Genomic DNA, 27,769 nt, shown 5'->3' with positions numbered 1-27,769 from the left:
TTTAAATGAAAAACAAATTGGAAATTTGCATTTGATGTCAAGCCTCAGCAATGAGCTTCAGTTAGACTGTTGGGAAAGATCGGCAGAAACTCCCTTCCAAAACCCTTTTCAGTTCCCCTTCACCCAAGCACAAAATGGGCTAAACCTGCTATGGTTACCTGCATGGAAAATTACATTGTGAAAAGCACTGAACTTTGGAACACTTGCAAGGGGGAAGGACACGGTATAATTGTCAATGCAGTTGTGAGAGCAGAACAGAAGCAGCATTGACATTTGTGACATAATTGTTTCAGGAGAGGCTGAAACAGAGTTCCTGAGGCTCATCCTGACTTGTGAGCTGTTACCAACTGTATTATTATTGGTTTAATTTTGCCAAAAGTTCCCCTCCTCCCCCATGCTGAAGGCACTGACTTCTGTTCAGGTACAGTGCAAGTGCCAGCAGCCCAACACAGGACCTAATTCAAGTGGCCACACATCATGCCTGAGATAGGCAGGAGTTGTTGTCAAACTGTTTGCCTATGAGGGAAAAGGAGCGCCAGAGCCGAGCTGGGTCATGTCTCTTCCACCCACCCCACCCCACCAACAAACCTAAATTTTCACTTTCCACATAGGCACCAGTAGCAAACACTTGCAGGGAATTATAGAGTAAAGTTCCCTCTACACTGTCCCCATCAACACACTCCCAGGACAGGTAGAGCATGGGGTTAGATACAGAATAAAACTCCCTCTACACTATCCCCATCAAACATTCCCAGGGAAGGTACAGCACGGATTAGTTAGCTGCCTCTACACTGCCCCATCTTGCATTCACAATCTGGGTAAAGCATAATTTAGATGCACCATTAATCATCTTTTGCACTGCTCCATCAAGGGTTCCTAGGTCAGCCACAGCATGGGTTAGATACAAAATAAAACGTTGCCTACTTTGACATATCAAACACATTTGGATCATGTAAAACTTGGCTAGTTTTGTACACTAAGCCTAAAGGTGCATGCCCACTGTACCTGCACGATCTAGTCCAATTTCCATGCCAAATTCCATTGGGCACCACTGAATGATACTGAAAAACTGAGTGTCATTGCACTGAATAAGTGCATTTTGTGCCATGCACTAGGAGGTAGGACAGCTCCAAACTCATTGCACATTTAACAACCTAAGTAGCATCCACTGTGTAAAAATATCTTGAGTTTACAGGTGGCAGAGATGTCAGACCCCTGTTTTTTGCTGGATTCTGATCCACTGTGTCAACTACTTCCATCTGTACCATTTTAAGTGACTTGCCTTTACGGTAAGTTGCATAAACCTTGTCCAATGATGAGACCTGCATGCAAAAAATGTCATGATTCAGCACAGTGAGAGTTGCACATTTTTTGAAGATGCATCCTTATTGCGCTTTGACATTAAATACGGTAACATACATTTCCCTTTCCCTCTCTATTCAGGTGTTGTCGCGGCAATAGTTCCCTGGAACTTCCCTTTGATGTTGCTGACTTGGAAGATTTGTCCAGCTCTAGCTATGGGTAAGACATTAGCATTTTTCTGATTCCCTCACTGGTGTGGGCACCACTGGCAATGCTAGCATTTGCTCTCCATCAATAATTGTGCTTAACTGAGGCTTGGAATTCTGCAGCGATAACTCACCACCTGACTCCCCAAAGCTTGTCCACCATCTACAAGGTACACGTCAGGAATGTGATGGGATATTCTCCACTTACCTGGATGAGTGCAGCTCCCACAACTTTTGAGAAGCTGGACACCATCCAGGTTAAGCAGCCTGCCTGACTGATATCCCATCCTTAAAACATTCACAGCCCCCACTAACGATGAATAGTGGCAGCAGTGTGTATCATCTACAAGATGCACTGCAGCAACTCACTAAGGCTCCTTTGAAAGCACCTTCCAAACCCATGACCTCTACTACCTAGAAGGACGGGTGCAGCAGATGCACGGGAACACCGCCACCATCAAGTTCCTCTCCAAGTCTCTCACCATCCTGACTTGGAACTATATCACCGTTCCTTCACTGTCACTGGGTCAAAGTCCTGGAGCTCCCTAATAGCACTGTGGGTATACCCACACCACATAGACTGCATTGATTCAAGAAGGCAGCTCACCACCACCTCCTTAAGGGCAATTAGGAATGGGCAATAAATGCTGGCCTCGCCAGTGATACCCACACCTCATGAATGAATTAAAAAAAAACTGAGTGGCTTGCCAGGCCATATCAGAGGCAGTTAAGAGTCAACCATGTTGCTGTGGGTCTGGAGTCGTATTTAGGCCAGACTAGGCAAAGACGACAGATTTCCTTCCCTAATGGGCATTAGTGAACCAGTTGGGTGTTTACAACAATCTGGAAGTTTAGCTTTTTAAGTGCAGATTTTTCTTTATTGCCTGAATTAATAAATAGTCTGCCTGGCATGGTGGGATTTGAACTCATATCGCTGGATCATTAGTCCAGTCTTCTGGGTTACTAGTCCATTGACATAACCGCTATGCTTTTTCATATAAAGGAACATGAAATGAAATCTTCACTGAGCACCACTGACTAACTTGAATGTAAAATGTTGGAATGGGATTGGCTTCAAGACTTTTTTTCAGGGTTAACTAGACCACGTTTCTTCATGCTCTTCTCAACTCTGCCCTCTGACATGAAGGATCAGTCTGCTAGTCTCTCTCTGCACTGCCTCCAAAGCTTAAATACCTCTTGAATATGTTGATGGCCAACACTGTTCTCCTCCTCCTCACTGTTTAAAAATAAGGGGTCGCCCATTTAAAACTAGATGAGGCAAAATTTTTTTCTCTCTGAGGGCCGTGAGCCTTTGGAACTCTCTTCCTGAAAAGGCGGTAGAAGCAGAACCTTTGGATATTTTTAAGGCAGAGGTGAATAGTTTCTTGGTAAGCCTAAGGAGGCCTTTTCTGTGTAAGAATAAATCTGTAGATTGAATTTGGGGGGGAAAACATGAATTGTCAGCTTTACTTTGCATAGAATATTTAGCACCTATTCAAGCTAAAATTGGATGTGAAAATTTAAGAAATAGGAGCAGGATTAGGCCATTTGGTTTATTGAACCTGCTCTGCCTTTCAATAAGATCATGGCTGATCTTATGCCATATCTCTGCTTTCCTGCCCTAGCCCCATATCTCTTGATTGCCTTATGTGTTCAAAAATCTGGCAATCATATCCTCGAATATACTGAACGATTGAGTATCCGCGCTCTCTGGGGTAGAGAATTCCAAAGATTCATGACCTCCGGAGTGAAGAAATTTTCCTCATCTCAGTCCTAAATGCCCTTGCATCTTAAAGACTATATACAGTGTTGGCCAGAAGGTGTGTTCATAAAATGGCCAAACAGGTTGATTATCAGCCTGTAAATCCTTCCAATACGCCTGATGGCAGGCGATAAGAGCGGGAGAGTTTCCTGGTCAGCCATACTGCAGAAGGCAACTGCAAACCGCTGAGTACTTTGATAAGCATAATCACGGAAGTCCATGGTCGCCAACACCCTCGTAGGGCATGGTCCATATGAACAAGGAGCAAGCCTTTCGGCCCCTCGAACCTGCTAATAATATCATGGCTGATCTGATAGTAACCACAAACCTGCATCCCGCCTACCCCCGATAACCTATCACCCCCTTGCTTACCAAGAAACTATTCATCGCTGCCTTAAAAATATTCAAAGGCTCTGCTTCCACCGCCTTTTCAGGAAGAGAGTTCCAAAGACTCTCGGCCCTCTGAGAGAAAAAATTTCGCCTCATCTCTGTTTTAAACGGGCGACCCCTTATTTTTAAAAAATAACAGTGGGGAGGAGGAGGAGAACAGTGTTGGCCATCAACATATTCAAGAGGTATTTAAGCTTTGGAGGCAGTGCAGAGAGAGGCTAGCAGACTGATCCCTCATGCCAGAGGGCAAAGTTCAGGAAAGCATGAAGAAACCCGGTCTATTTAACCCTGAAAGATTTCCATTTCTAATAGTGCCTTTCACAAGTTTAGGCCATCCCAAAATGATTTACAGCCAGTGCAACACTTTTGGAAGGTAGTCGCTGTTGTAATGTAGGAAACGTGGCAGCCAGTTTGTGCACAGCAAGCTCCCATCAACATTAACGCGATCATCTGTTTTCCTGATGTCGATCCAGGCAGAAATACTGGCCAGGACCCTGAAGAGAGTTCCCCGGCTCTTCTCGAAAATAGTGAAAATAGGGGATCTTTTGCACCCATCTGATGGGCAGAGAGGCCTGTTGTTAAATCTGGACAGAGATGATAAATCTGCAGCACAACAGCAAGCTGCATCAAGATGGCAGACAAGAGAGCAAGCCACTCAGCAACTCCACAAGCAGGAACCTAATATTACTGTGCATTTTATTCAGGAAAAGCCACTAATTTAATTCGAACCAGAGCCACCCGCAGGCATGAGGAGTACAATTTGCAACTGTGCCACCAGTTAATGCTGTAAATTCCAGACTGCTGAGATTGTTTAAAGTTTCTTGGCCAAATCTTGCCCAATAGTTTTGTTGATCAGAGGAAGATTATTATCTGAAATCTTTTTGTTCCTTGAGGTCTATAAACTGATCAGCAGCTTATCTTTATTTTTTTTGCAACAGTTTATGGTTTTTGAAGAGCAGTCAGTGAAGGTGTTTACTCTGGTTAATGTGTTTTTAATTGTGCAAAAATCTCTTTTATGGTGTCAAGGATGGTGAAATGACCACCAGATTCACTCAGTGTCAGGACGAACGTGTTCACAGAGAAGATAAAAACCCCTCTTGCCTTTGTCTGACTGCAATTCCCTAATTTATACAAGACAGTGAATGAAATTTGCTGATGCTAAAGTTGGAGACAAAAGCTAGCTGCTGGCTGCCAGCTATGTAATGTGCACAAGATAGCAAACTACCTTATATCTCACAATAAATCTTGCATCAGTTTCCTTTTAATTTGAGACCACTGACAGCATTTCTGTATTGCCATCGCTTTGTGAGGCTCTTAGGCCATATATAAGAGCAGGAGTAGGCCATATGGCCACTTGAGCCTGCTCCACCATTCAACAGATCATGGCTGATCTTTTTGCCTCAGCTCCACTTTCCTGACCTATCCCCATATTCCTCAATTGCCTTAATGTCCCAAAATCTGTCGATTTCTGTCTTGAATATACTCAACGAGTGAGCATCCTCAGCATTCCAGGGTAGTGAATTCCAAAGATTCATAACCCTCAGAGTGAAGAAATTTCTCCTCTCCTCAGTCCTAAATGCCAGCCCCTTACCCTGAGACTATGATTCCTAGTTCTAGACTCTCCAGCCATGGGGAACAGCCTCTCAGTATATACTGGAGAGTCTTTAACATGGTAAAGCACCCCCAAGTTGCTTGACAAGAGCTTTATCAGGCAAAAATACCAAGCTGCATAAGGGGACACTAACATGAATGACCAAAGCTTGGCCCGAGGAAGATTTTATGTAGCTTTTAATGGAGGAGAGAGGAGCCTGGGCAAATTTAGGGAGGTGATTCTAGATCTTAGGGCTGCGATCTGAAGTCTCAGCCTCTAACGGTGGGGCGATAGAAATCGGAGACATAAAAGAGGACAAAATTGAGGAACACAGTGATCTTGGGGGCTGGTAGGGTTGGGGCAGGTGACCGAGAGGACGGAATCTTCCATTCATGGCGGGTGCCTCACTCGCTGCCTGAGAAAGGGGCGAGACTCCCTTGTTGACTCCGAGGAAGAAGGCCTGCCATATCTTCTGCCCATCAGGCAGTTAAGTGGACAGCGGAAGGTTTTCCTCCAGACCGAGGACCCTGGGAGATGACTTCCCACCTGCCAAGAGCTGCTGGCCAATCAGAGGCTGGCAGCCCTTGCACTGGGCAGCATCACGGAGGCAGCCACGGCTGCTACTGGAACGACACCCCCTGGAGTCCCAGGATTGCATAGCGACCCAGGAAAAGAGTAAGTGCTGTTGAGGGTGGGGGGGCAGCAAGGGTAAGGGGATGGCTGCCAGTGGCCGTATTCATGTCCTCGCTCATGTACAGATTAGTGCAGATCGAGGAAGCAGTGTTGCAGGCCGCATGTCGGCAGGCCCACCTGGAGTTGGGAAGATTGCATGGAGGCAGAAGAGGCCTTAAGTGGTCGTTTATTGGCCACTTAGCGGAGGCGGGGGGGTGGGAAAGGTCGATTTACGGGCCTTCCTGACCAGAACTTATTCTAGTGAAGGCAGGAAGGCGTCGGGTAGCGGTCCTGCCACCAACCCACCAAATTCCCAGGCCCAGTGTCTTAAAGGGATAGGCCAGTGTCTTAAAGGCACCGCCTCCGGGGGGGCAGATGATTCTGGCTGGAGAGGCGCCTACGGAGGGACTTTCAACACTGAGCAGTGTAGGTTGGAGAGCAGATGGTTGATGGGTGATTGAACTTTGTGCAAATTAGGACGTGAACAGTACGGTTTTGGATGAGCTGAAGTTGGCACAGGGGGAAAGATGGGAGGCCAGCCAAGGGTTGGAATAGTCATGTCTGGAGGTTACTGTCAAATCTCCAGTGGCTTGGCTGTTGGCAATTTGGAGGTTGAGCTGTTTTGTACCAACAGGGACACTGTCAATAAGCTGGGAAAACTAAATAAATCACTTCTAGAAAGTGCAAGTTATTTGCAAGTATTTAAAATACACTACAAATATGAACTTAAAATGGAAAAAGTTGACCCAAAAATCTGATGAAAATGTAACAACAGGAAGTAAGGTTTTGTGTGCAGATTGAAGATTATTGATATGTGTGAAATAATAACTTGAAACTGTGGAAATAATTTTAAATATGTTTTTAATTAAATCTGCTTGCTTTGTCTTTCTGCCTTCTCTCCCTCATGTTATCTGATCTTAATTTAACTTGTATTTGACCTCTTCCTAACCTTAACAGTTCCATCCATTTTTAATTGAGTAAAACTAACTTAAACTTGCTTTTTCCTGCCTGTAGTCTCCTTGTTCCTCCTGTCTATTAATTTTCAAAATGGTTTGATTGGTAAAGGGCTCCCTGGAGATTAGGGATGGGCACCAAGTGCTGACCTCACCAGTGGTGCCCACATCCCATGAAAGAATAGATAAGGCACACTGTGTTCAGCCAATAAGCCGTGGCTCAGTGACTCCTGAGTCAGAAGGTTGTGAGTTCAAACCCTATCGTTGAGACTTAAGCATGTAATCTAGGGGCTGACACTTCAGTGCAGAATTGATGGAGTACTGCACCGTAGGGAGTGCTGTCTTTCGGATGAGACGCTAAACCAGGACCCTGCCATGAACCCTTCGATGGGTATAAAGGATCCCATGGCACTATAGTATTTGAAGAAAGACATGATTGTTCTCTTGGTGTCAGCATTTATCTCTCAAACAACATCACTGAACACAAATGGCCTGGTCATTTACCTCATTGCTGTTTCTTGTCCTTGCTCTGGATGAATTGGCAAATACACTTTTCTGGCATTAAAACAGTGACCACAATGTAAAAGTAATTAATTGGCTGTAAAATGCTTTGGGACGTCCTATGGTTATGACAGGCGCTATATTAATGCAAGTTCTTTTAACCAAAAGCTAAAGGCAAGACACGGGGCGGGATTTTCCAGTCCCGTCCGCTGGGGGACTGGAAATTCCTGCCCGAAGTCAACGGACCTTTGGCTGGTCCATCAAATTTCCCATCCCACTTGCGACGATTCCCACTGCGGACAAGACTGGAAAATCCCGGCCACGGTTGCATCATTAATGTCGCACATTCCAGAGCAGATGAATAAATAATTCCCATGGTGTGGTAAAGATTAAGGGTTGAGATAACTTTTAACCGTGTAGTGGCCCATGAATGTTAATCTGAAGGTGTGTTGGTGCAGTTCATAAAGAAAGGTAGCAGTGCTTCTTTGAATGTCCATCTCTCTAGCCTGAACCATTCCCTGCTCTCTCAACCTCCAGGTAACACCGTGGTGTTGAAACCAGCATCGTACACTCGACTTACCGCCCTGCTGTTTGCCGAGATCTGCGCAGAGGCTGGCCTCCCACCCGGTGTGTTCAATGTGGTGACAGGAAATGGAGCATTTGGCAGCAAACTGGCGATACATCAGAATGTGGACAAGGTCGCCTTCACCGGCTCTACCACGGTATTGCATCAGACCAATTTTTAGAGACATTCCTCTTAAACCTGTTTAGTTTCCACCCTCACCGCATTCCCCCCCCCCCCCCTCCCTCACTAACACAATTTAAGCTCCTGTGGTCTCTAATTCAACCCCACGCCCGTTTCTGCACATCCTCTTTTACCCTGGAGGGCAGACAGCACCAACTTACTATCGATGTAACTTTTGTGCTTACCTAATGACATTTATCCCCTGACAGTGCACTGTGTATCTGTCACCTGACCAACAATTGTTGCTATTAATGGCAAATGGACTCAATCTACTGACAGCTCTGGGAGAAAGAGGCTAATCCTCTAAATGAAAGTCCATAACCCAGTTACTTGAGCAACAGAGACTGCTGGTGTATTCAGTAACTTTCCAGTCAATTTGCTGGCCCAGCTGCCTTGGGAATAAAGGCACCGCGGTTGTATTGCCAAGGTCTTACAGATGAGAAGGTTTGATCTCTGTTTTCACCAGGGTCTCCATGGATGGTGATAGAAATGGCTTTAGCACTCCTTTTTACTGGGGGCATGTGGGGGAGAGTGTTCCCCTCTGATCTTTGGCAATAATATCCTATCTCAAAAATGATAAGAATCTTCAGAGGTCTGAGAAGAAAAACTTTTAAAGTGTTTTTTTTAAATAAATCTCTACAACTATACCCCTAAATGACAGGAGTGAGCCAAGCCCTGTGACCTGCCTACACAATTGGAAGAAATGCAAGCCTATTATGCTTGGCAGAAAGACAATTTATTTGCAATTCTCAGTGTGATGTTTACATAAGTGAATTGGCTGGATTTTACCATCGTCATTTATTGCACTTATACTTTTGCACTGAAAGTTCCTGTCAGCTATTAAAAAAAAGCTTAATGCTCCTGTTAATGTTTGCTGAAGTTCAATCTGCATCAAATCTAGACTGTATCTGAGCTGGAAGTGCTTGATAAAAATTATAGAGGGAGTTTTATTCTTGTTCAACTGATTGTGTACCTTACTGGGAGTAATTGATGTGAGATATTCAAAGGTGTTTTTGCTCTCTATCTAACCCTTGCTAGCTGGGAATACTGGATGGATCAAGTTGCTGGAGCAGTTGCTGACAGCCACTGTCCGAAAGAGGAAGTGCTAACATTCCTTTCCTTTGGTATAAAACACCTCAAAAGAAAGATAATATGCAATCCAATTGGCTTTTGGTTATTGGTGTTTCTTTTGGCTTGAAGCTTACAATTACTGTAAATTGAGATATATACTGTCCTCACATCGTGTTTCCAGTGACAGCTGCTTCAACTGCATAGAATCTTACATGGGTGATTAGAAAGGCTGTACTGCTACTATGGTAGCAGCAAACAACAAAATGGGAGGGAAAATTGTTGGTGTTTAGCCTGATGGAGCATGAGACGAGCATCATTTTGCAACGTTTTACTGTTCAGGTTCAACAACTAAGTGATTTCACACCAGCCATCTGACCCTATTTCTGTTAGCTCATTGTGTCTCAGTGTTGGAGGGCACAGGGCCTACAGTTAACCGGTGTATGACATTCTCCTTGAATTCTCCACAATTTCCCTCCAGTCCCTTCTGGTAGCTGGTTCCAAAATTCCATTAACTGGTAGTTGTATGTCATCTTCGTTGCGACATGATCCCCAGGCCAGAAAATTAATTGTGTATTGAGAGCTGTGCAGCTCATTTCAGGTGACAGGGTAAAGCTTTGCAATTATTCTCTGATGACCAGTGCTTAAGGATACCATCCAGTGCGTTGCTAAGCTCGAACAGAACAGCCATAAGCGTTTGGCCTCTAATCTGAGAAGAATCTTCTGCTTTTGTGCGTTACAATTGACCTCGGTGCCCCTGCGCCAGGGAGGGGAAAAATCAACCAGGGTCCCTGCTGCCGACTGCTATTGGTATGTAGGTACTGAGTTAGGAACCTAGAAAAATAGAAGCAGGAGTAGGCCATTCGGCCCTCCGAGCCTGCTCCGCCATTCAGTATGATCATGGCTGATCCCCTATCTCAACACCGTACTCCTGCTCTCTCCCCCTACCCCTTGATGCCTTTAGAGTCCAGAAATCTATCTATTTCCTTCTTAAATATATTCGGTGACTTGGCCTCTGCAACCCTGAATTCCACAGGTTCACCACTGAAAGGTTTCTCCTCATCTCAGTCCTAAATGGCCTACCCCGTATCCTGAGATTGTGACCTGAGAGCCAGAGGAAACATCATCCCTGCATCGACCCTGTCCAGTCCTGTCAGAATTTTATAGTTTAATGAGATCCCCTCTCATTCTTCTAAACTCCAGTGAATACTTGATAGTTGGCCCAATCTCTCCTCGTATGACAATCCTGCCATCCCAGCAATCAGCCTGGTGAACCTGTTACAGGGTCAGCCTGTCTCCCATAGTTGAACACCCTGCTGATCTCAATGTCCAGTCTCTCACGTGGCAAGCAAGCACTTGGGGAATGTGCTAGAAGACTGGCAGCACTCATGGGTCTGTAGCCCAGCCAAAAATCATCAATGTCTTCAGAAAAGTGACATAATTGTAAATGTAGAAATTACTTTTGATAATGAGCACTCAGATGCTATAGACAAGTTGTAGACGAGAAGCTGCTCAGTGTGAGAGGAGCTCTCTGGAGTCATGGACTAACGGGAAATGGATATTGAAAGGCAGAGAATTTGCCGATGTTTGCAGAACTAACTAGTTGCTTTAGCGCTTTTCCGCAGGGGAGTTTTTCCAGCCCTGTGCTCACTACTTCTGTGGATGTTGGACTTGTTTCCTTTCAAAAACAAGCAGACTTTGTGGTGATCTAATTGGAGTTTGTCAGATTTGGAGCAAGATTGAGAAAATTGGTCAAGACAAATTGTCTCACTTTGCGAAGAATTGAGATTGAGGAAGTTAGGAGGCAAGAAGGGAAATTGGGTGTCGGGTGGGGGGGCAGAGGTGGGGGGAGATCATCTTCACGCGAAGGATGGTTAATTTGGGGAATAGGTTACTAGAAAAGGCTGTGAGGCACAGTATAAATAGCATCAAGAGACATGTTTCGAGTGACGTGGTGACAAAGGAGGGAGTAATTGGGTTAAGTTCTGATGTGATTTTTAGCCGACGTTTGGAAAATAGTTGTTCTCGCAAAATGTGAAGTTGTTGGGTTAGGTGTCCTTTTCCTAATTTTAATTTGGGTTTTAGTACGAACATAAGAAATAGGAGCTGGAGTAGACCATTCAGCCCCTCAGGCCTGCTCCGCATTCAATACAATCATGGCTGATCTTCCACCTCAACCCTGCTATCTTGCCCGCTCCCTGTATTCCTCGATTCTTTGAGCATTTGAAAATCTATCACTCTCAACCTTTCAGTCCTGAAAATGCTCAACGATAGAGCACTTAAAAAAAAAATGATTCCCTCATGGGATGTGGCGTTGCTGGCAAGACCAGCATTTGTTGCCCGTCCTTAATTGCCCTTGAACTGAGTGCCTTGCTAGACTATTTCAGAAGGCAGTTAAGAGTCAACCACATTGGTGTAGATCTGGAGTCATACATAGACTAGACCAGGTAAACACAGCAGACGTCCTTCCCTAAAAGGCATTAGTGAACCAGATGGGTTTTTACGACATTCAACGGTAGTTTCATGGCCACCATTACTGAGACCAGCTTTATAATTACAGATTGATTATTTGAATTTAAATCCCACCACGGCAGTTGGTGGGATTTCAATCCACATTCCCAGATCATTAGTCTGGGCCTCTGGATTACTAGTCCAGTGACATTACCATTATGCCACCATCATCCCAAAACCCTCTAGGGTAGACACTTCCAAAGATTCATGGTGAAGAAATTTCTCCTCGTCTCAGCCCTAATTGATTGACCCCTTGTCCTGAGGCAGTGGCCCCATGTTCTAGATTTCCCTAGCCAGGGGAAGCAATCTCTGTGTCTACCCTGTCAAACCCCTTAAATCTTATAAATTTAGCTAGGTTGATTATGTAACCTGACCCTTCTACTCTGCCACACAGGTTGGGCAGCTCCTCCGTCGATCTACAGCTGGCACCGGCAAGAAACTATCACTGGAACTTGGCGGGAAATCTCCTTTCATTGTGTTTGATACAGCGGATATGGACAGTGTGGTAGAAGGCCTGGTGGATGCGATTTGGTTTAACCAAGGACAGGTAAGGCTAGTGGCAGGGAGTTTGGTTAATATACGCTGCATGCTCTATATTGTCCAGACAACAAACACCCAAGGGAATGTACTATTGTAGCCCAGTTCAAACATTTGGCTTTGTTAGAGTATTTAATTTCATTTGGGGCCAGCTAGCTCAGTTGGCTAGATGCCTAGAGTGCAATGCAGAAAGATGCCAGCGGTGCCGTTTCAATTCCCTTACTGGCTGTGATATTTCATGGAGGCCCTGTCTCTTGGTCTTGCCCCGCACTTGCGGAGTGGTGCCCCTCAAGCTACAAGTTGCTAAAAAAAATTCTCTCTCTGATGAAGACAGATGTCTATGGTCCTTTGGGACTATGGCGACATGACGTGACATTTCGTTTGGTAATAATGGACTTCAAAGGGAAGGTTTTTAAGCAAGGCTGTAAGAGACTTTGGTGATAATGTTTCAAGGGATCTTAACAAACACGGCCAGCCAGTGTACGAGATGGGCCTCAGTAACTTGTGCTAGGCTGGTGGACAAGCCAGCTCCTAAACACCTGCCGTTGACCTCTGCTGATAAGTGCCATTGTGATTGTGTCTGATTAGGACAGGGTAGGGTTCAGCTGTGAAAACCGGTACCCATGGTTGAATAGCCTTCCCCATACACTGCCTAGACTTGCATATAAAGAATGATCAGTTGGGTAAGATACAAGTCAGAGTGTCATTTCCTTTTAGAGCAAGCTTCAGCGTACAAGCTGATGTCCTGACTGAGAACAGCCAACTCAACACAGTTGCTGTTTCCATCCTTCATCAGCAGGAGTCTGACAGTACAGATTCCTCTTGCTCTGACACTATGGCCAGTTTCACAAGGATGGCTAGTTTTCCAAGTGCATGTTCTCTACTTGAAAGCAGGATCTCCTGAGGTTGGGATGGTTAAGACAAATGGTTAGAGCTTCTTGACATGTCGCTATCCCTCCTCTCACCACTGTTCCATGCAGGCTGTGGCTCGAGAGTTGAAGATCTTCAGGGCTGCATGACTCTGGTAATGGAGAGCATTTTAGGAGATGTTTCATTGCTTAGGATGCCTCTCTGCAGTCACAGTTGACAGACTTGGCTGTTTCCACACTTTTGCATAAGGGCTTTTGTAGCAGCCAACACCAGTCCTGAGCCTGGTTGGAGCTGAGCAAAGGGAGCTTTATCTTGCCTCTAAACTCACCAGGAAATATCCGGTACTGACACTGAGTGTACTAAAGGGAAAGTGCTCCACTCCCCAGCATTGGCATTCCTCGCCCTGTATCAGCTGGAAAATAAATATGAGATACTCTGGATCTCTCCAGGGCTGATGATGTTCCTTTGTTGTAGGTGTGCAGCGCAGGCTCTAGGCTGCTGATGCAGGAGTCGATTGCAGACGACCTGATTAAGCGGCTGAAGCAACGAATGCAACGCCTACGTGTGGGTGACAGCCTGGACAAGGGCATTGACATGGGTGCATTGGTGGATGAATCGCAGAAGAAGACGATCACGGAGTACGTGGAACAGGCCAAGGCTGAAGGAGCAGATGTAAGAGGTCAAAAATCATATCTGTCTTAATTATTTTTCAGTTATTGAAACTTCATTCCCTTTAAGCTGACACTTGTCTGTGAGCGAATTCCTATATTTGCATAAAAACAAAGTGCTGGAAAAACTCAGGTTTGGCAGCATCTGTGGAGAGAGAAACAGAGTTAACGTTTCGAGCTGAATATAATTCTTCTTTGGAACTCAAGTTATTATTGAATATTTCCAGCATTTTCTGTTTTTATTTCAGATCTGCAGCATTTTCCTTTTTATCCTTTATTTGCATGAAGGCTTAGAGTGTGCACAATTTGATGCTAGCTAGTACCTGAAAGGAGATTATCTATTCAACAAGTATACGTTGATGAATGTTACAAATGTGGTACTTGCACATGGAATTGAAACCGTTGGATGGAGGTTTTCCATTTTGGATCTCATTCCATTCTCTTTCATTCCAATGGGAAAGGATTCGTGTCCCAGAATAACCCCCATACATTCTGGTGAAGGTTGACATTTTGAACTGGCCAGTCCAAAGCTGGATAGGCAACAACCCTATGGGCAGAATTTCACGTCCTGTGGGCAGGCGGGCGTGTGCCCGACCCAATCGGGCATAAAACCGCGTGAGATTTCGTCAGGTGAGCGTCCCAACATCATCGCGCACTCGCACGATATTTCACTTCGGTGGGCGCGCTTCCGGCTTTTGTGTTCACCCGCCGACAAATAAGCCCATTAGCGGCACAATTGCCTCCGATTTTTCGTGGTACATCCAACTTTACAGCTGGCGGACGGGCAGATCAGCCAGCCGGCCTTTACATTTTTCATCAAACCTCATCCAAGGGTGGGATGAAATCTCTGTTATGAAATAAAATAGAAGTAAATATCTGTGAACAGCATTTTAATGAGGTATATTTTCAGGTGCTTGATTGCGATGCATGGACAGTTTTTGCAGCTTTTTAAACTTTTATTTCATCACTTGAATGTCTGCAGCACCCTGAGGCAGCTGCCTGCCTTCACGCCCGTCCATGGTGACATCATCGCGCCCCCCCCCAACCCGGAAGCGCTGAGCTATTCGGCACGTGTTGGTTGGCCGTTAATTGGCCAGCCAGCGTGAAATCGCAGTCGGGGGCCGATAGTGGTCAGCGATCTGTCTCTTGGTCGCTCCCGCCAAAGGTAAAATTCAGGCCTATGTTCCTGTTCTAGCGATTTCCTGTAGATGACCTCTAGAGACAATTTATGATTAGTGATTGATAATCCCAACACTGCTCCTCCCTGCCCGTGACTCCATTAGAATCGAGACTCGCTACACCATCTCCTGCTTAAAACAATTCTTTCAATGGCTTCAGAACCCCTTTACCACCCTCAATCATTCCTTGCTCCCATAAGCTTCAAACAATTAAAACCCAAGTTGTTGGCTTCATCAGATTTCCCTTATCTAGCTTGACGATCTACACTGTGGAAGTTAGCTTTGGAATCTAAAATGAATTTGATAATTGGAACTAGGCAAGTTGCGTCATCCCAACAGTTTATGTTTTACTCTAGAGTAATTGTATTTATTATTTCCAGTTAGCTTTCCTCCCCATCTCTTCTGAATGCCTTGTCATTCAGTACCTCATTCAATTGCCTATTAGGCATGAGTGGCCTTGACAGTGAATGTCACAGGTATTTTGACTTGTGGGGACCAGTGCAGCTAAGCCTGATCCTGTCATCAATGATGTAGACAACATGCTGTTCCAGTCGAGATCACCATATAGTCACCAGATGTGTTTTTTCCCAGCTTCAGTGGTGCTAGGGCCAGATGTGATGCTGCTACAGAGATGTATCAGATAACGTAACTCAACAGAGACCAGGGATTGCAACAGATGTTTTGGTCTGTTAGGTTCAACTACTCATTGCACAGATCACAGGATCATCAGGGAAAACTTATATTTGTATAATCCTTTTTTCTAATGCACTTTAGCCCTGTTTACTCACTAACAATAGAGAATTTTAGCTATGAGATTGGATAGGCTGCGATTGTTTTCTTTGGAAAGGTAGGCTAAGGGGAAATTTAGTTGTGGTGGATGAAATTGAGAGGCCAAGATGGAGTGGATAGGAAGGGCCTATTTCCAACAGCAAAGAGGTCAATAACCAGGAGACATAAATTTAAAGTAATTGATGGAAGGATTAAAGGAGAGCTGAGGACTAATTTTTTCACCCAGTGGGGTTCTGGAACTCTGCCTGAAAGGGTAGTGGAGGCAGAAGCTGTCACGCATTTAAAAAATAATTGGATAATCACTCGAAGTGCTGTAACCTACTATATATTACAAGATATACACAAGCGTCCAAAGCTAATTTCATTTGGCTCTCTGACAGCACAGCATCTCACTAAGAACAAGTGTGACAAAGATGCGTACAGTTCTGGTCACTGCTTTACAGGAAGGATGTGAACGCACTGGAGAGGGCACAGAGGAGATTTACGAGGACGTTGCCAGAAATGGAGATTCTTGGCTGTGATGAAAGATTGGATAGGCTGTGGTTTTCTTCTATGGGACAGAGGAGGCTGAGGAGATTTAATTGAGGCGCTTAAAGTTGAATGGATAGGAAGTATCTATTTCTCTTATCAGAAAGGTCAATCATCAGGATGAATAGATTTAAAATAATTGGTAGAAGGATCAGAGGAGAGGTGAAGAGAAATGTTTTCACCCAGAGGGCGTTTAGAACTCACTACCTGAAAGGGTGATAGAGGCAGAAACTCTCATTGCATTTAAAAAAACACTTGGATATGCACTTGAAGTGCCAGGGCTATAGATCAAGAGCTTGAAAGTGGGAATAGGCTGGTAACCTCTCTTTTGCCCAGCACAGACATGATGGGCCAGAGGGCCCCCGACTCTCTAAAGACAGGGCTTTCCTTCTTCACAATCACCACCGTTGACCCAGGGCAGCAAAATTAAATTTCTCTCTCTCTCTTTGCAGGTGTACCAGATGTGTGAAGAAATACATCAGAAGACTCAGAAGGGTCTCTTCTATCCACCCACCCTCATCACCAATGTGAACACAGTGTCCCGTGTTGTCCGTGAAGAAGTAAATAAATCCTTTCTGGAAGATCAGATTCCATTTTCTCATAGAGCAACTAATTTAATGGTTTGACTCTTCCCTGTAGTACCTTTTCATTTCACAGAAATAAAGCAATAAAAAATATTAAAACAATAAATTATGTAGCACTTTTCACGACCAAAGTACTTTACAGCCAATGAAGCACTTTCGAAGTGTAGTCACTGTTGTAATGTAGGAAACAGGGCAGCCAATTGGCACTCAGCAAGCTCCCAACAAACAGCAATGTGATAATGACCGGATACTCTGTTCTTTGTGATGTTGATTTGAGGGATAAATGTTAGCCAGGACCCTGGGGAGAACTCGCCTGCTGTTGTTCGAAATGGTGCCACGGGATCTTTTACTTCCACTCAAGCAGGCAAGATGGGCCTTTGGTTTGACATCTCATCCAAAGGATGGCACCTCCAACAGTGCCTCAGCACTGCACTGGAGTGTCAGCCTTGATTTTTGTGCTCAAGCCCTGGAGTGGGACTTAAACGCAGAACCATGTGATTCAGAGTTAGCTGTGTTACCACCTGAGCCACAGCTGACGCGAACAAAGAATGCACTGTACTTGTATAAATCTACCCCTCCCTCTCTGCTCCTGCTGGGGTCTGGTTTCATGAGCGCCAGTCACACACCAGTTCCTTCCCAAAGTAGCATATTTCCATGTAGATAATTAATATTAGGCTTGTAACGCTAACTCTGTTTCTCTCTCCACAAATGCTGCCAGACCTGCTGAGCTTTTCCAGCATTTTCTGTTTTTATTTAATGTTAGCAGGCTGTTTAACTATAGAAAGCACTGCAGCCAATCTTGTCCTCTCCTTTCAGATGAGACTTTAAACCGAGGCCACTGGCCCCCCTCAGGTGGACTTAAAAGATCCCATGGCACTCTTTCAAAGAAGAGCAGGCAAGTTCTCCCCAGTGTCCTGCCAATATTTATCAATCAGTATCACTAAAAGCAGAATATCTGGTCATTTAACATATTACTGTTTGTGGGAGCTTGGAGTGTGTAAAATGACTGCACTGTTTCGTACATTAAACAGTGACTACACTTCAAAGGTACTTCATTGGCTGTCAAGAGCTTTTGGACAAATTGAAGTTGTGAAAAGTGCTGTATCTTCCTGAGGTAAATTAACTCGCCACAAATCTAGGGGAGACTGTGGTGAAGTGGAAATGTTGCTGGACCAGTAATCCAGAGGACCAGACTAATGCTTTGGGTTGCCCAGGTCAAAATCCCACTGTAGCAGCTGGAGGAATTTAAATTTAATTTAAAAAAAACCTGGGATTGTAAACTAGTCTCGGTAAAGGTGCCATGAAATTATCGATTATCATAAAAAGCCATCTGTTTATTCATGTTCTTTAGGGAAGGAAATCTGTTATCTTTACCTCATTAGGTCTGCATGTAACACCAGATCCACAGCAATGTGGTTGACTCGTAACTCCCTAGGTCAAGGGCAGCTGGAGGTGGGCAATAAATGCTGGCCTTGCCAGTGATGCCCACATCCCGTGGGGGAAATAAATGAGGAATCTCACTCTGGGATCTTTGTGGCTGGAGTTGAGTTCCACACAGTGTATTACCCCTCCTCATCGCTTGAATAAACCAAGTAGACACTAGGGGCAGAATTTTTGTCCGGCAGGAGGGTGTGCGCCAGACCTGAACCGGAGTAAAATAGTGCGCGCTGACGTCAGGTGCGCCTGCTGACGTCATCGTGCACTTGCAGGCTATCTTGCTGGCGGGCGTGGGTGCCGGAGTGGCTCCCGCCAATAATTACGTGGCCGCTTAAGGCCCTTAACAGTCCAATTGACTGTGATTTTTTTTCCTTGCTCATCGCACGAGCAAAACAGGCAGGTGGCCAGCGGACGTTTTCACAAACCTCATCCAAGGGCGGGATAAAAAGGTCAGCAGTATTGCCAGTGAGAGTAGTGGCAAATTTTGGAGATAAGTTTGCAGCTGGTTGCTTTTTGGTACTTGGCAGCTTCATCTCTGTTCAGGGCTTCATTCTTGAAATATTCAGGTCTCATTTCAGGACTCATTGCTGTCTGCCAGGCCTCCGAAAGATTCAGACCATGTAGACCGTTCCAGGTATCAGACAGCCTTCCCTTACCCTGGTAATGGGGATTGTGGTCTCCGCTGGAGGCACCTCTTCTGAGGAGGAAGAGAGGGGCAGAAGGGAGAGGAGGCCAGGTGTCCCGGTGCAGATTTCAGGGGAGCCACCTGTGGGAGGAGAGGCGCAGACACAAGGGGTGCAGGGCCAGCAGGTAGTCCAAGGCGGAAGGGGCCGCAGAAGACGCCACTATCCTGCTGCCAGGGTTTACAGGCGGTGATGCAGCTTCCTCAATATGTCCGAAGTGCAATGCCGAAGGAGGCTCCGCCTCTTGAGAGAGCGTGACCTCCATTTGTCAGATGATTGGGCCTGAGATCAGCTCCGACTGTGTGGGTTGACACCCCATGCCAGTAGCTCTGAAGGTCACAGTGGCCCTCGACTTCTATGCCTCTGGCTCTTTCCAGGGGTCAGTGGGGGATCTGTGTGGAGTCTCCCAATCAGCTATCTACGGTTGCGTCAAGCTGGTGACAGAAGCTCTGTTCAGGCGGGTACTGACTTTTATTCTTTACCCTACGGACGAGACCAGCCAGGCGGAGCGAGCCAGAGGCTTTACAGCGATTGCTGGGTTCCCCCATGTCCAGGGTGCAATCGACTGCACACATGGCCATCAAGACGCCAGCGGGTCAGTGGGAAGGGATTCCACTCCATGAACGTGCAGATAGTGTGTGACCACAGGATGCACATTCTGCAAGTCTGTGCAAGGTGCCCAGGCAGCTCCCATGACACTTACATCCTCAGACACTCCCAGATGCCAAGGCTCTTCAGTGCTGCAGTCTGACTGGATGGATGGCTGCTGGGTGACAAGGGGTATCCATTCAAGATGTGGCTCATGATGCCTCTCCGCCACCCAAGAACAGGGGCAGAGAAATGTTACAATACAAGTCATGCCTCCACAAGGGCAGTTGTAAAGAGGACCATAGGTCTTCTCAAGATGCGCTTCTGATGCCTGGACCATTCAGGGGGAGCATTACAATACCCCCAAGAGCGGGTGTCACTGATCGTGGCACTGGCAATGGGGGACCCACTGGAGGAAGAGGATCTTGATGCAGCTGCACAAGTCACAGATGATGAATCCAGTAGAGAGTCCAAAGAGAGTCCACGCTGAGGGCGTGGAGCCAGACCTCAGTAACCTGCAGGGAGACAGGGACACCAGGGACGTCTTGATCCAAAGCTCCTTCAGTTAGTCCACCAAAGATCAGCTTCAAACGCATGCCAGGGCTGCCGCCTCCATCCCAGATGTCTGAAAGGACCCTTTCATTTGAATACAAAGAACGCTCAGTGCCTGTGCAATAAAGTTCAGGGCCACCTACGTCCAGCGTTAGATATTGGCATTCCCCGCACCAATGAAGTAAAAAGATGAAGCATACTTAGGCCCTGACAACAAAAACACAATTTGTGTCATTGTGCCAATTCAATAATCTTAACATAAACTTTTCTGGTATTCAACATCGGACCAGTACACATAATGTAAACAAAAATGAACGTAAAATCACCCATGACCTGTCCCTCTTGTGCTCATGGTGCCTTTAGCTTGTGTTTGTGAGTGTTACATCTAGGTGAACCCCCTGCTGCTGGCATCAGCATTGGAGACAGCCTGCAGACTCTGCTGTCTTGTTGGTCTTGATGACCTTGGCGGTTGTCCTCTGTCCTCTGGCCAGTGGACCCTGTGAGCTTGTGCTGTCCCTGCCTGGGAGGTAGCAGCCAGTGCCATGGCTGGGGTCTCCCCAGTCACCGCAGCCTCATCAGACGCTGCGGTCACTGGCAAAGGGGCGGAGGAGCTGCTGCCGTCATCCGGAGCGCCCTGAGGAGCCTGTGGAGATGAGAGGCAGCTCGTGTGCCAACGTGAGGTCACTGTGGACCTCCCTGCACACCATTGATGGACGGGCACGTAACTGGGATACTGGGTACCTCATCCACCTCCCACACTGACCACCTGAGGCCAGTGCCTATTGCAGGTCCGAGCGTGACCTTAGGAACCCCTCATTCTGTCCCTGGAGCTGCCTCTCCATGAGAGCCGCCACACACTCAATGGAGGAGGCAGTGCGCTCAGCCATGAAGGTCAACTAAGTGGTCGTGCTCCACAGGGACTCCTCCACAACAGAGACCATGGCACACAGACCCTCATGGATCTCCACCAGATTCTCCCTGCCTCTGCCTGCGCCTCAAGCGATTGCGATGCCCTCACCAATGTGCACTGATATACTAGCCTCTGCTGTAATGTCCACCGAGGTGCTGGTATCTGCGCTGGTGCCTGCTTCAGAGAGCGGGTATGACACAGGTGCAAATGATGCCTGGTGGTCCTCCGGTGTCGGGTGGCCCTTCGGGGTCCGGAGATCGAATGCCTGCTGGTGAACCTAAAAGGGAGAAGAAGGACATGTCATTAGTTAAAGTCATCACACTGTCACTGTGCATGCCAGGCATCCTGGTGAGACAACACAGATCTGCATCACAGTGCCCTTGACTTCCAATGATCAATGGGGACTCCGGGTTTGAGGCTCCCATCATTGAAGAGACTACACTAGAATGGTTGCACAAATTCTCACTCTTACCTTCTTCTGGCACCCTGCCTCTCCATGCCTGGTTGCGTGTGGGTGGGGTGCTGGCTGTCAAGCTCCAGGGCACCTTATTCATACCTCAAAAGGTTTAGGAGGCTAGCAGGGCTTCGGCCATTCCGTGACCTTTCTATTTGGTTGTGGCTGCCTCCTCCTGAAATGACAGAGGAGCTTTGATGAGTCCACTCTCTCTACCTGTAGCGTCATTGCAGCCTGGCCAGTCCCAGCTGAGGAACACCTGGCAGGGCACACCCGAGTTGTGGCCCTCGAGTCGTAAGGCCCTCAGTTCAAGCAGCCAGGGCTCACCCCCTTGGCCAGCTCCGGTGTGATTGACACTTGGCACTCTGTCTCTAATACCCCTGAGATCCATGGGGGGGGGTGTGGCCAGACTTAACACATCTTCACACTGACCCATGTCAACATGGTACTCCCCCCTTCCTGAGCACAGCAGGTCACTGAAGTGCTTCTGGCTCTGCGCCCAGGATAGCCGCACCACATCACAGCTGCTGACCAGCACCGCCACCTCCTCCCGTGCCCTCTTGGTGAAGTGCTAGTGGCTGCCTCCTCCCATCCCTGGGGACGAGGCTGTCCCTTCGGGCAGCCACTTCCTCCAGGAGGATGGCGAGGCGCTCATCAGAGAAGCGGTGGGGGGATGCCCACCCGCCCTGCCCTCCTGCCTACTGTGTCCAGCTACACTTGGATCCATAGTGCCGGCCCAGGGAACGTCCACCACGTCCGGCAGCCTTCCAGGGGCTGCCTGGTCTGCTTTTAAACCGCCCATTGGGCCACCATTAGACCCGGCGGCCGACAGGCCCCCCCGCCCCCGCACGGCCCTTCCTGGCCAGTGTGGAGCCACGTTTCATGAGTGCGAAATTGTGGCCGGGGCCTGATCGCGGTCAGCAGTCTGTTTCGAGGCCAATCCTGGGCCCGTCCGCCGCACCTGCCCAATGAAGGGAACATCCTGCCCCAGAAGCTATTGATGAATCCTGGCAGGTGCAAAGGGCTGTGGAGCAACGTGGACAGAGAAGGTGAGAAGAGTCAGTTTATTAACAGAGAGATGAAAAGTAGCTTTGAAGTTTGCAACGTGATGGATTCAGAGTGAAGCTTGAGGCATTCTTTGCTTTGAATCGAGAAATTATTTCTGCTTTCAGCCCTTTGCAGGAGTAAACTTTGCCTCTGGGCAGCAGGAAGAAAGTATTTGTATTGTGGACCTCCGCTGCTGTTGTATTTAATGAGTAATTGCCTCCTGACCCTTTAGATTTTTGGACCAGTTTTGGTCGCTCTGACGTTCCGAACCACGAAGGAGGCTATTGCTTTAGCAAACAACTCACCGTATGGACTCGCAGGCAGCGTCTGGACTGAAAACCTGCCGTTAGCACTGGAGGTGGCAATGAGGTGATAAAATTTGTGTAGAAAAGCAAAATACCGCAGCTGCTGGAAATCTGAAGTAAGAACAGAAAGTCTGGCAGCATGTGTGGAGAGAGAAACAGAGTTAACATTTTGAGTTCGTATGACTCCTCTTCAGAGCTCTGAAGACTCAAAATATTAACTTTGCTTCTCTCTCCACAGATGCTGCCAGACCTGCTGAGTTTTTCCAGCATTTTCAGTTTTTATATTAGATAAATTGGTGTGTTCATTGATTAACTAGGATGGCAGTAACGTTGGCACTGGGGTATGCAGCAGCTCCCCCTGCCACCTGTCCTTTCCCTTCCTCTCTCCCACTTTCCCTTTTATACCTCTGCATTGTTCCCTTTTTCCTTCCTCTCCCCCCATCAATTTTCATCCCCTCTCCCCTTGATCCTACCTTGCCCCCCCATCTCCTCTTCCCTGTTTCACTACTCTCCTCTTTCCTTTCCTTCTGTCCCTCTCCGCTGCCCGCCTCTCTGCGTTCCCTCCTCACTGTGGTCCCTGGTGTAATTTACCATGGTCCTTTTCAGTGTCGATATTCCAGATTTGCTAATAAATACTCTCTCTCTTTAGTTTGAAGGCTGGTGCGGTCTGGGTGAACGGACACAACATGTTTGATGCTGCGGCTGGCTTTGGAGGGTACAAAGAAAGTGGATTTGGACGGGATGGTGGAAAAGAGGTCAGTGCTGGAGGAGAGGTTAAGAGCCACGTTTCATCCCCAGTTGAATTATTCTAAAGATTAATTTTGCATTCCCAATGACTACATGTAAAGCAAATTTTTAATGTGTATGTTCTTTGGATTCAGTAAAATTTTAAATATTATGTCGTGGAATTTGACTGTGGCTTGGGGGTGGAATGTGGCAAAGAATATCAGAAGGTAAACAGTAGCTAATCGGGATCACAACGAAGGCAACGAAGATAGCGAAGGGCACTGCACTGCCCTCTTTCTACATTGAAAACATTATACGAACATATACATGAACGTATGAATTAGGTGCAGGAGTTTGCCACTGGGCCACTCAGGCCTGCTCCACCATTTAATAAGATCGTGGCTGATCTGATTGCAACTTCAACTCCACATTCCCACTGACCCCTGCTAACCTTTAACCCCCTTGTTTATCAAGAACCTATCTAGCTCTGCCTTAAAAGTGTCCAAAGGTTCTGCTTCCACTGCCTTTTGAGGAAGAGTTCTGAAGACTCACCACCCTCTGAGAGAAAAAATTTCTCCTCATCTCTGTCTTAAATGAGCGACCCCTTATTTTTAAACAGTGACCCCTAGTTCTAGATTCACCTGTAAGAGGAAACATCCTTTCCATGTCCACCCTGTCAGGACGCCTCAGGATCTTAAAGTTTCAATTACTCTTTTAAGCTGCAGTGGATTCAAGCCTAGCCTGTCCAACCTTTTCTCATGAGACAACCTGCCCATTCTAGGTATTAGTTTAGTAAACCTTCTCTGAACTGCTAACGCACTTACATCTTTCCTTAAATAAGGAGACCAATACTGTGCACAGTACTCCAGATGTGGTCTCACCAATGCCCTTTAAAACTTAAGCATAACCTCCCTACTTGCGTATTACGCGTACTGGTGTGGACTAGCTCATATTGCCATGGTACAGTTTGCAGTCACATCTCCAATGCATTCAATCAAGAAACATCATAGAATTACATAACATTACATAAGGTATATGGCACGGAACAAATGATTCGGCCCAGCCAGTCCATGCTGGTGTTCATGCTTCATTTGAGCCACCTCCCATCTTTCCTCATCTAAATCTACCATTGCAACCCTTTCTCCCTCATATGCTTATCTAGATTCCCTTAAATGTGTCTATACTATTCACTTCAACCACTCCCTATGATAGTGAGTTCCACATTCTTACCATTCTTTGGGTAAAGACTTTTCTTCTGAATCCCCTATTGGATTTCTTGCTGACTGTCTTATATTGACAGCCGCTAGTTATGCTCTTCCCCACAAGGAGAAACATTCTCTCTGTATTCACTCGTATCAAAACTGTTGTAATTTTAAAGACCTCTATTAAGTCACCCCTCAGCCTTCTATTTTCAAGAGGAAAGAGACCCAGCCTGTCAATCCTTTCCTGATATGTATACCTACACATTTCTGCTATCACCCTTATAAATCTTCTCTGCACACCCTTCGGTGCCTTTATATTATTTTTATAATATGGTGACCAGGACAGCACATAGTGAGAAATATCAGACCAGTGACACCTTAAATTATCAGCTAGGAAAAGTCTTGCACTGGTGGTGGATCTTTGGTCAGAGACAACTTGACATCTCTTTTTAAAAAAAGAACACGTTAAAAGGTATGTACGAAGGTATATTTTTGAAAACACTGTGGAGGAATGTTGTGAACGATAAGGGATTATTTTAGACTTTCTCCTTTAATGCACAGAAGAAGGTGTTCATATTGTGCTGGCATGGAATCTGTAGAACTTAAAAAGCGAGGCTCTCCTTCAACCTGGGATCAGTTTTCCAGTTAGTTGAGATTTGCTATGCTCCCACGACCCTGGGTTGAAGCAGAAAATTAACCTTGAAGTTACTCATCTCTGGCCTTTCGTCCTCCCTCCTTCCGCTCTCCCATTTAGGGCTTGTTTGAGTACGTGAGGCCTGCCTGGGAAGAACGACCCCATCCGAACCCAGGAGAGATTCAGTATAGTACGTATGCAGCCGTACATGGAGCAGACCTACCGCCAATCCCAGGACAAATAGCACGACCCAAGCTACACCAGACTGATGCCATTCCGAGGTGAGAAAACGTGGGACTTCTGTCACTAAGCCCGATTAAATTTACCATCCTCATAAGCTTAGCTGACTCGTTGGTGTTTTGTTTACCTGCAGCATTGACCGTACGTATAAACTGTACTATGGAGGTGCTCAGAAGAGGCCTTACAGCATGTACTCGCGGCCCATTTTTGACCACTGTGGCAGGGCCCTGGCCTATGTCGGTGATTGTAACCGGAAAGATGTCCGAAATGCAGTCGAGGCCGCTCATGCAGGAGCACCCGGGTGAGTGTTTGTAAAGGTTCTGCTCCGAGATAAATCCACATGTCGGTATGAATCTCCGCATTCAGTTTTCTCCCAGGCTCAGGTTGTTTACTACATCGCCGAGAACCTGGAAGTGTGTTGGGAACTTGCCTCCCCCGACCTCTGTTGATTCTTTTCGAGGCGATAGTACTCAATGGGAGCAGTAGCCTTGTGGTTACGTTACTGGACTACTGATTCAGAGACGTGAGTTCACATCCCAATAGACTGCTGGGGAGTTTAAATTTAATTAATTAAATAAGCCTGGAATGGAAAGGAAAAACTAGTTTGAGTAATAGTGACCATGACAGCTATCATTGATTATTGTAAAAACTCAACTGGTTCACTAATGCCCTTTAGGGAAGGAAATCTGCCATCCTTAGCTGGCCTGACCTACATGTGACTCCATACCCACAGCAATGGGATTACCTCTTAACCGTCCTCTGAAATAACCTAGTAAGTCATCAGGTGCTTCAAACCACTATGACAACCTTTGCCCACATGCACTGCAGCGGTTGTAGGTGCCGGCTCAACACCACCACCTTCTAAAGGTGCCAGGTTAGGGCTGGGTAATAAATGCTAGCCCACATCCCGTGAATGAATTTTAAAAAACCTTTGGCGTATCTGGATATGAGATGAGTTGTGGGTAGGGCAGGTCTCGAACTGATTGCAGAAGGCACGAGTATAACGGTCTGAGTTCTGCCTTGCAACTGTGTTAGAAGCCATTGAAGATCACCCAAAGGCCAGAGTAGGCTGCCCTGGAGGAAGAGTGTGGCTGGGATTTTCCATTCCCCCCTCCGCCTCAGGACTGGAAATTCCCATCCAAAGTCAATAAACCTTTGGCCGGTCCCTCAAATTTTCTAACTGCAGGCAGCACCAGAAAAACCTGGCATGAGACCTGATCCAATTTAATTAGGATTGGGCTGCTCCTGCTGATTCTCGGAAGTCATGGACTGGCAAAAAGACAGTATGGGTTGGGGTGAAGAATCTGAAGAAAGCAGGACAGAATAATGAAAGAATTGTGATTTGTCTCCTGCAGCTGGGGGAAGCGAGCTGCACACAACAGGGCTCAGATTGTCTACTACATGGCGGAGAACCTGGAGGTACGCCGGGAAGAGATGGCGCAGCACCTGAGCTCCCTGACTGGTGTTGACATCGAGGAAGCCCTAAGAGAAGTGGACTCAAGCATTGAGAGACTTTTCTACTGGGGCGCCTATTGTGACAAATATGGGGGCACAGTCCAGGTGGGTAAACTGATCGCGTGTTTTGTTAGGAAGAATCAAAACAGTTGCTGAATTGAATTCACCCTCAAACCTGCCCCTTTCCTGCCACCGATGGCCCAATGGGTAAATGTTAAAGCTGGTGTAGAACTGAGCTTGTACAAAGCACAAATATTTAGAGCCCAGTCCCTCATTTGTGCTGGGCAGTCAGGATGCTATGATTGCTTTGATATCCCTGGGCAAGCGAAGTGAAAAATCAGACAGTGCTGCTCCGGCTGAAGGCTGCCAACTGCGAGTTGACACTTGTGTAGGGATTCGGAGCAAGTCTTGTATGTGTTTTCCCCACCCTTCAGCCAAATTCACTATCTAGGCATTCACTTACTTCACCCATTTGGATGTTTATTATCAGTGGAATCACGTTCTCCTTGAAATATTCAGGAAAAGAGGGCGCAATAAGGTGACAGGCAGTCTGGAGACACGAATGACAGAGCATCGTGCTGATCATGAACATGATATCACTGATTTACTGTCTGATTAGCAGAATGTAAGTATGGCTAAACCCCAGTGTGTCATGACACAGCAGTGGGATGTAAGCAGGTA

At 46.5% G+C, this 27,769-nt stretch overlaps 1 protein-coding gene across 2 annotated transcripts in view; it reads left to right on the top strand.

The window, feature by feature from the left end:
• aldh16a1 (aldehyde dehydrogenase 16 family, member A1) overlaps positions 1-27,769 on the top strand; it is a 63,889-nt gene that overhangs the window by 17,301 nt on the left and 18,819 nt on the right. For both annotated transcript variants that reach the window (XM_078531751.1, XM_078531752.1), the window contains 10 exons: positions 1,444-1,521; positions 7,915-8,099; positions 12,096-12,248; positions 13,583-13,780; positions 16,724-16,831; positions 22,759-22,895; positions 23,481-23,586; positions 25,514-25,674; positions 25,767-25,934; positions 26,989-27,193. In XM_078531751.1, the coding sequence (XP_078387877.1) occupies positions 1,444-1,521; positions 7,915-8,099; positions 12,096-12,248; positions 13,583-13,780; positions 16,724-16,831; positions 22,759-22,895; positions 23,481-23,586; positions 25,514-25,674; positions 25,767-25,934; positions 26,989-27,193 (1,499 nt within the window). The remainder of the gene's footprint in view (positions 1-1,443; positions 1,522-7,914; positions 8,100-12,095; positions 12,249-13,582; positions 13,781-16,723; positions 16,832-22,758; positions 22,896-23,480; positions 23,587-25,513; positions 25,675-25,766; positions 25,935-26,988; positions 27,194-27,769) is intronic.

This window comes from Cetorhinus maximus, chromosome 29, assembly GCF_964194155.1.
Source record: "Cetorhinus maximus chromosome 29, sCetMax3.hap1.1, whole genome shotgun sequence".
NCBI classification, from domain to species: domain Eukaryota; kingdom Metazoa; phylum Chordata; class Chondrichthyes; order Lamniformes; family Cetorhinidae; genus Cetorhinus; species Cetorhinus maximus.
The sequence above is the reverse complement of the archived record's forward strand: the minus strand, read 5'-3'. Positions and strand labels throughout refer to the sequence as shown.